Source organism: Oryza glaberrima, chromosome 4 (assembly GCF_000147395.1).
Source record: "Oryza glaberrima chromosome 4, OglaRS2, whole genome shotgun sequence".
Classification (NCBI taxonomy): Eukaryota; Viridiplantae; Streptophyta; class Magnoliopsida; order Poales; family Poaceae; genus Oryza; species Oryza glaberrima.
The window spans coordinates 25,593,310-25,602,707 of NC_068329.1; the positions used below are offsets into that span (position 1 = coordinate 25,593,310).

Below are 9,398 nucleotides of genomic sequence, written 5' to 3' on the forward strand. Positions count from 1 at the left end.
CATTTAATATTCCTAAATAGCAAGATTCTGGAGGGCTATTTAATAGCCCGAAGAATCCAAACAAGATCATCGTCCTATTTGGCTTTCGGCGGCCAGCCCGCCTCCTCCCCGATGCCTTTGCATCGCTTTGCACTCTCCGCGCCCCTCCTGTGTCTTCACGCTTTTCTCCTCCTCCTCCCTCGCCCACCATGCCTCCACCACTGACAGTAGGCCCACGAGCCCTCTCCTCTGCCGCCGCCACAATCGTCAAATGAGGCAAGAGGAAGGGGGATAGCGGGGAAGAATACATATTTCACTGATAGGTGGGCCCCACTAACTAACTAAGCAAGTCAACGCTCTTTAAAGTTGAGGGAGGCGTTTTACCTGGTTTTGCGGTCGAGGGATTCAGCGAGGGTATGAAATCAGGAAGGCACAATAGACTTATTCTTATTCAGCCAGAGAGTGGCCCACAATCTATGGCCCAGGCCCAGGCCCTCTTCTAACTCTTCCCCCACAAGCCACACAGGAAGATTTTTTCACGGTGCGGCGGCGGGGCCAAACCCCAGATAGAACCCTACGCCGCGTGGTGCCTAGCCCCGCGGCCGCCGCCGCCGTGGTGCTGCCCGGGGCTTGACGGCGTCGCTCCTCAGTTCCTGCCTCCGCCGACTGTTTCTTCTTCTTTGAGGTAAGCCGGAAGGGAGTGGGGGAGATGGATCTTGTAGCTATCGCCTCTCGCTCCTTGCCTCTAACCCTATTCGCCTCATTCGCTCTCTCGCTCTAATCTCGCCCCCAACCCGACGTCCTCGGCAGCGGCGGAGTGAGTAATTTGAGTGGGTTTGCCCTAGTTTTGGGGATTTGATTTCCCTCTCTTCTCTTTACTTTGTCTGTTTGATTTCGTTGGACGTTTGATGTGCAATCGATGCTTCTGTTCCAGTCCAAGGAATTTTATTCCGTTGAATATTGAATCCCCTGGTCAGGTTTCAAAGAAAAGAAAAATCCCCAGTTCTTTTCCTGCCAAGACGCCTTTCCTCTGGATTTCGATTTTATTTGAACTGATAGTTTGATTTTACCCCAGTGGGTGACTTTGACGGCAAGCAACCCTGATTTTTTTGGCAGAGTTACATATCTCCTGAATTCCCACTTTGATTTCATCTTTACTTTTTTTTTTTCGTGGGATGCTCTCTTTGGGGATCTCGATTTCGACAGTTTAGTTTTACTTCATTTCATTACTTCATTCAGTGGATGATTTTGGTTTTAAATGGATTGCGTGTTTGACATGGGTATTCCTCCTTGCAGAGCAAGCTGGTAAAGCAAAGTAGTATACGATCTCCAGTCCAAACATCCATTCGTGTGAGCAGTCAAACAGTTAATCCTTAAGGTATGGTGCAATGTTTTTTTTTCTAGTTATTGACAAGTTTGGAGTAGTCTCTGCTGTCCTGATTTAATCCATTTGGTTGGCAATGGCATTAAAATGAGTTAATTGCAATGTAAGATAAGTTGCAATCTTTTTGACAAAAACGCGATTCACAACTGTAGTTACATAGTAAGTGCAAGAAGATTACAAGATAACAAGAATGCAAAAGTTAATGGAACCTATGTTGGTTAGTCTATAGTGGCTGTAGATACATCACTACCTTTATAGAAATTTCCAGATTTGCATAGTATAGAGTAAAATACATGGCTGATCCTTAAAGTTGGACGAGGATATATGGAGGACTTTGAGATCTTCCATTCTTCGACAATGAAAGATCAGCCATATGGCATATCTAGATATGGTTCATCGATTTGTATAAATGCATATCTAGGTCCCTAATCTCAGTTTAATGTTTTCCCAAGGTCCAAAATACATACGACATAGCTTGGGTGCTGACGTAGTTATCCACTACAGTATTTTGCATTTAGACCCCTCCACCTCAATATGCCCCAACCCGACCCCCCACCGCTTCCACCATACCCGTGGGCGTGGGGAAGGAGGCGAAGAGACATCAATTAGGCAGTATTTGATCATCAGCGATATGAGGTCCTCGGAGCTGGGATAGATGGTACGATAGGGAGAGGGTGATCCCGTGAGTCCAGTATGGTGTGATTGTCACCTTGACCTCAGATTGTGGGAGGATCACATCGACAATAAATGCCACACCTGACTCACGGGATCACCCACTTCGTAATAAGCTATTTATCTTGACCTCCAGGACCTTTGATTGCTGATAATCGCCACAGCTATAATCACTATCTCTTCATCTCCTCTCCCACTGGTGCGGTAGGAGTCAATTTGGAAGTGGTGAGAGTCAATTTGGGGGGTATACTGTAGCGGAGGGACATAAATGCGAAATCTGTGCCACTGTGGACAACTACGTCAGCGCCCGAGTGGTGTCATCTGCATTTTGGACTTTGGGTTATACATTAAATCAAAATCAGGGACATAGATGTGCATTTTACAAGTTAATGGACCTAGATGGCACCTCTGTCCAAGTTTAAGGACTGTCCGTGGAGGATTTTAATTTTTTTAATCATAATGTGATGATACAGATTTACCCACAATATTAATGTACTCATAGTTTGTTCACTTTTTCAGTATGGTTTCTGTATACGAAGAAGCACGGGAAAGGTGGACTTGGAAAAATCAAGTAACAGAAGAAGGGCCTTATGGCTTTAAAATTCTCTCCCAAATAAGACGCCAGGACCATGGTATGTACTATAATATTGAAGACCATGATTCTGCTTGGTCCTTCTTTGTATTATAATGCAAAACGATTTTATATTTTACTTAACTGATTCTTCGCTTAAAAAGGGCAAAATTTTCTTTAGACTAACTTTTTGACATTTCCTATAGGATACTGTTAGTTTTGTGGTTCTTTGAGCAATATTTATTCAAACTCAGATCTTGCAAGGTGGCTAAGGGTAAAATCATCTTTTGTAAAGTTTTATCTCTCCATTAGAAGAGGATATATTAAAATAATGGTTGGGAGTGTCTTTTGGCAAAAAAAAAAAAGATTGTCCTAAGGCAAAATGATTTTCACGACAACAGAGCGTTGATAAACTAAAGCAATTAAAGCTATGAATCACTTGTATTTTTCTAGTACCGAGAAACCCAGTTGCTTGTAGACTAGTCTGAACTGAAGCTAGCTACATAGTGCATGCTACGACTTATACATTATCGAAAAGATCGAAGCACGAACTGCAAGCACGTTACCATATGGTTTCTGAAGAAAGTACAAAGCTACATAACCTCATGTTGTGCAAAATCAAACTCAAAAAGAGCCTGTACTGTAAATCTAATCACATCACAATCACTGACCATTGAAATCTGAACATGGTGCATCAAATTTTGCCCTTAGAAAACGTAGGTTGTGTTTTTTTTTTCATTTTGTAATGATGCATTGCTTTAACTTATTGTTGTATTACTCCCAATTGCAGACTGCTGTACCTTCTCTGCTATGGCTTCAACTCTCGAGGCCAATGTAAGAGTTCAGCATGGAAGGAACGATCAATTTTCCATACCTCACCTGCAATTTATAGATGCTCAATCAAAAATCAGTGCACCAAATACCAATGAGACAAAGGTACTGAGGCTTTTGAAAAGTCTAAAAGAGAGAGACGGTGGGGTTTACTTGGATGAAGACTATGATAGTGAGGTACCTTGTTTAATTCACTTCTATGCCTATTTTCTAAACATAATGTAGAAAAAATGTGATTGCCTGGTGCCTATATTAAGCATACTATGTTTTGTTTTTCAGGGGAATCTCCGAGCCTTAGATGCTAAAGTTTGCAGGGTATGGAAGTTCAATCTCTACCATGTGAAGGACATTATTCATCTTCGAAGTGCTCTTCCTCGGCTGCGCAGGCAAGGGCCTTTACTGGCTGTTATCCGCATCAGCCGTAATTATGATGAGTGCCGCAAGTCAGGCCATGTCTACAAATATGATCCTGCCCGAATCTGCACATATGATGATGGGAAACCCAAGACGCACGCGTTGTGTGTTGTTTCGTTTGTAACTGAGAAGGGTACACCATGCCTTGAGTGTCAGGACTCTCACGGCACAGCTTGGGGTATTGGCGGTTACTTAACTGTGGAAATCAGGTCACTAAAAGAGCTATACAGTGTTAGAGTTACGTAGCTGGTGGCTGTCAAGTCAATGCAACTCAAGACTCTACGTATGCACTCATTTTCTATCATTTTAATACTTCCTGCTTACAGTACGTGGCCAATGCAAAGATTTCGTGGCTCAGAAGAAAGGGATCTTTGGAATTAATACTTTGTATTTAAGTGATAATGGCCTGTTGCTTCTCTTGACCTTTTGTCCCTTTTTTGGATGTGAGAGTTATGGAAGTTAGATTTGGGGAACAGAAGATTTTGTGATTCTATCAAAGCGAGATCATTTCTTTAATTTGAATATCCACATGCCTGAGGGTATGGTTGTAGAGTGCCTGAATGCTGATATACGTGGAATTTTGCTCATTTGATCATCAACCAGCATGCCTCTTGTTCTCTAAACTGTTATACGTGGAATGTTACAACTCGCTGATATTTTTAGTGTACTGTATAGTATACATTATATATGATCTCCGGAGGTTTCGTTGGATTTATACCTTCAGATTTCAGAGCAAGGTTAACTAGTACATCAGGCTGAGTGTATGGCTGATACACCAGCGAACAAACTTTGATGGATGAGCAAGGTACTTTAAGCGTTAGGCAGATGGACTGTATTGCACATCATATGCTAGTATTTCAGATTCAGCACATGACATACTCCAGAATCTGAATATATCTCAGTTTAAGTTTCAGATTGTAAATATGCACAACATATAGATGAAAAACCCAGTACATTCTGACTATGATAGAGTTGAGAAGTAGCTTCTTGCAGGTATAATTAGAACACATGATCCTGATCGGCATTTGAATCAGGAGCACTTCAGAATTCAAATCTGAATATTTCAGATTCACATTCTAAAGATAAACATGACCAAAACTTATACATGATGATCTCCCCCAATGTAGTTGGTTCTTAATTGTAAGTGCTAGTAGTCAAACCTGTTTGTATGTGCTAGTAGTCAAACCAATGGATGCACTCCATATTTCTTAAATAGTTCGATTGTCGCTTGATTAGGTAGGAATATTCTAAATAATATAACGTCTTTCATTCCAAGTAGAAATAAACAATAAGATGAACGTTTATGAACTGAAGAGAGAATAGGAACTAGGATAATAGTCCAACAAAAATTCTAAATACTATTGATTGTACCTTTCCCTTGGAAGAAAGTACGGCTCATTTGTAAGAGCAGGTACAATAGCAGGCTATAAGCCAGCTGCAAACATATTTTAAAAAGATAAATAAGGAGAGAGAAGGGCAGCGGGCTACAGATTTGTAGTCAGCTGTAGCACGGACTCTAAGACACAGTATGTGTATGATAGGTGGGACCATATATTAATAGTGTAGTATGTAACTATTATATGAATGAGCTATTAGATTAGCTATAGATGAATTGGAGCTAGTAGTTAGCTACACTGTTAAACTTGCTCTAAGTTTACGGTAGTTCACACAGATCAATGGAGTAGTTATGTAAATGACAGGCTAATGCTTCAGTGGCTACTGGCTAGATTGATTAATCAAAGATCCCATTTCCCTTGGAAGAAAGTACGGCTCATTTGTAAGTTTATGGTAGTTCACACAGATCAATAGTTATGTAAATGACAGGCTTATTTTTCAGTGATAAGATACTAGTGCGTTCGTTCCAGTGACATTGGGTGAGAAAACATCTCGTTTTCCGCATGCACGTTTCCTAAACTACTAAACGGTGCATTTTTTTGCAAAAAAAATTTCTATAGGAAAGTTGCTTTAAAAAATCATATTTGTCAGGGTTACGGATAAGATATACTCTCTATCCTTGAATATACGTTGTATACTGATATGGTATACCCGCGCGTATACGGATATTTCCTGTGTACGTTAAGGAAATCTATCACGTGATAGAAGCGGAGTCCATAGATGGAAGGAGTCCTACTCGAACAGAACTGGGTCGTTACCATATCGTGTGGGATCCGATATCCCTCAGTCCTACTTGGAGATCGACTGACCCGCGGTATAAAAGGGACCCTCGAGTAGGACCTAAGGCATCGAATCTTACCGCCAACACACCCACCACAGCCTACGAAACCAGAGCCTACAAGAGCCAAGTCGCCGGGTGATCTAGTCGAACCAACTCGACTATGATCTCGTCGGTATCACCGAGTTCTGTTATTCCCTTTGTAATCTGTGGTTTCCACTATATAATCCCATATCAACTGGATTAGGGCTATTACCTACCAAGGGGCCTGAACCAGTATAATCCTTGTCTTTTGTTTGCTTGATATCGTATTACGTAGATCCTCGTACCAGCATACCCCAATGCCCTCTATATCCAGTCTACGGGTATCCCCCGTCGACAATATTAATCCATTTTTGCAATTTAAAATAGTTAATACTCAATTAATCATGCGCTAATAATCCATCTCGTTTTACGTATCTTTCCAATCTTTTCAATCCCATCCTCCTCAAACTCATTATGCTTCTCAAAGATCCCATTTTTTTGGTGGGGACAGGACTGTAAGCTTGTTTACCTGTATAATGTGTATTTGACTTCGATGTATGCGTCTCGTCTTAGTTTGAATCACACCCATGCGCATAATTGCGGTGTTAAGCGTGTGAGGGTAATTTTTTGAACAAGGATTATCCAAAAACTGCTATTCCCTCCGTCCAACGAAGTCTTTTTTTTTTATTATTTTCTGTGTCCAACGTTTGATCATCCATCTTATTTAAATTTTTTTAAAAAAAATAGTCACACATAAATTATTATTCATATTTTATCATCTAATAAAAATAAAAATACTAATCATAGAAAATTTTTAAATAAAATAAAGAGTCAAACGTTGTATAAAAACTAAAAAATGGAGTCTTTATAGGATGGAGGGAGTACTTCATTGCAGCAAGCCGACATGCTTTGCTCCCTGGCAACAAAAATAAATAATGAAATACAAGCTACTTTATTCCAGGTTTATGAGTAATTTTTACAGGAAAACTGTCATATTCCGATGCTTGAAAGGAGGTGGCCTAGTGAAAATTGGTGCACGTCCCGTTTTCTTTACTGGAGTACGTATTTAATCGAAGTTTAGGTTTTTGTTTGTTAATATGCTTATGAAACCCACAATTTTTAAATTATCCCTTCCTCTCTCTTGATTGTCTCAGGGCTACAAAGAGAAGGTTAGGTTAAGTTTAAGCTCGAGCTTATTATTATACCGAAATTGTTAGGCTGACACTGTTGGGATTTTCATGTCAGCTTGCTAAAAGTCAAAATGCTTGCTGTATGGCAGCAGCTTATTCAGATCATTTGGTCCTATGTATCTTCTTCGATTCATTAGTACTATTATGAAACCCCTGTGCTACATCCGTATTTCAGAGGGGTTGCATAATATCTATAAGAAGTGGAGACATAAAGATATAAGGTAGGACTCTCTTTTCATTCATCATTCTGTCATCCTCAACCACAAGTGTACAACAATGAGCAGCCCACCTCCCTCTTATATAGCCATACACCTCTCTCTTATATAGCCATACTTCATATTCAGAAGGTTTTGATGTGGGTCCAATTAGTATGTACATAGAATGTTTCTATATTGCTCATATGGAAAGTTTCCTAACAAGTACTAGTATATGAAGTCGTGCGTGCACGACCATGATCATCCTGTTATGAGTCGTGTGCAAGAAAACTTTTTAATGATATTATGTAGTTGAAGAATTAGTTATGGAAACATATAAAATATAGGTTACCTTTGAATCGTAGAAATGGAAAAACGTAGGATTCTGATAGTAATTCAAATACAAAACTTGAGGTTTGCAAAATGTATGAAAAACATAGAAATAGTTATTTGATTGAACCATAGGAAAAATGAAGGAATTGGATAAAAGATGTAGACTCAAAGGAGAATTTTCAAGAGGTTGGAGCTCTTGCTAAATTTTCTACAAAATCTCTATAGGATTGTCCATCCATATAGAGTTGGATGAATATTAAGATTTTCGTGACACGTTTTTCAAATTGCTAAATGGTGCGTTTCGTGTGAAAATTTTCTATACGAAAGTTGCTCTAAAATATCAAATTAATTTATTTTTCAAGTTTGTAACAATTAAAACTCAATCAATCATATGTTAATACCACCTCGTTTTGTGTAAAAAGCTTAATCTTCATCTTCAGGAGAAAAAAACACCACCTAAATTTCAAAGGATATGATATGATTCAATCATTTGTTTCAAAGGCCTTCATACGAAAATTCATAACTAAATCATCGTAACTCGGATTCGAGTGGTTCAAGTTGCTAAATTCATCTAAAATCGAGATCAACATGTTAAAAATATCCACATATACTGTTTATGCTTGTTTTTGTACTGTTTTGTTGATTTTGTTCATTTGCTTTAGTTTCCGACGTTCCGGAGGAGAGCGTTTACGTTGAGGAAGGTTCAGAAGTGTTTGAAGAAGCTCAAGGCAAGTCACACAGATCCCAAACAACCCTTTGAGCATATTAAACCCGTTTAAAACTAATGTTTTATTTCAACTTATGCATTATTTTTGAATGTCATCGGGTGGTGAGCCTTTCCCAATTAATTAATGGCCGAAGATGACTTTATTTTCCTAGGGGTTATAGTTTGATTAGCTTGAACCTTATGTATTGGATTGGTTCAGCTAAATGCTATATATATAATTGCTTAGTCGTGCTTAGAAACATAAGCTCATTAATGGGATGAATCATACTACATTATTACTTATGGTTATATTTAATGGTAGCTCACGATGGTTAATCGTGTTATGATAATTAATTGATAATTAAAACATGATTAAAGGTGGGTTGTGAGCACATGGTTTTGATGGTCGTGCTCATGACAATTAAGGACCGGTTTGCGAGCTACTGTTGTGAAACATTTACCGTGCCAACCACAAGCCAGCATGGGCAACGGCTTTACCTTTTATATAGCATGGTTCATTATGGGGTGCCAGACTGAGAAGCGGCGAGAAGTCCGTGAGTGTCGCTGGGGAGTCCATGCCTCTGGTTGTAGAGGGGGTGATTATGATCCAGGTATAGTGCACTATGGTGAGTTGTGTTGTGTGAGGGGTATTGTCACAGTTCCTTTCCGAGGTACCGTGGTGGTATTGAGGCGCATGGTAACATGTTATGGAACTGTGTCTTGTGGGTACAGTGGTACATCTCTGGCCAGAGTAAAACTATTCGAATAGCCGTGCCCGCGGTTATGGGTGGGTCTAACAATGTTTTTCGTGATTAGTCTCTCATTACTCATTATTGGTGATAATACTGTGACAATTAAATTGACTCCTAGTTTGGAATGGTATATTCCTGGTATGGAGGTTTGATTTGTACAACCGGGGTTGGTTGT

General features: G+C 39.7%; 1 protein-coding gene across 1 annotated transcript; it reads left to right on the forward strand.

Annotated features, from left to right (window-relative positions):
• The first annotated feature begins 511 nt into the window (after positions 1 to 511).
• On the forward strand, positions 512 to 4,450 carry LOC127769310 (uncharacterized). The gene is made up of 5 exons (XM_052294849.1): positions 512 to 664; positions 1,276 to 1,357; positions 2,555 to 2,667; positions 3,397 to 3,614; positions 3,717 to 4,450. Exons 3-5 carry the CDS (start codon positions 2,556 to 2,558, stop codon positions 4,095 to 4,097), a joined length of 711 nt encoding a protein of 236 aa, XP_052150809.1. The 5' UTR covers positions 512 to 664; positions 1,276 to 1,357; position 2,555; the 3' UTR covers positions 4,098 to 4,450.
• The last annotated feature ends 4,948 nt before the right edge of the window (positions 4,451 to 9,398 follow it).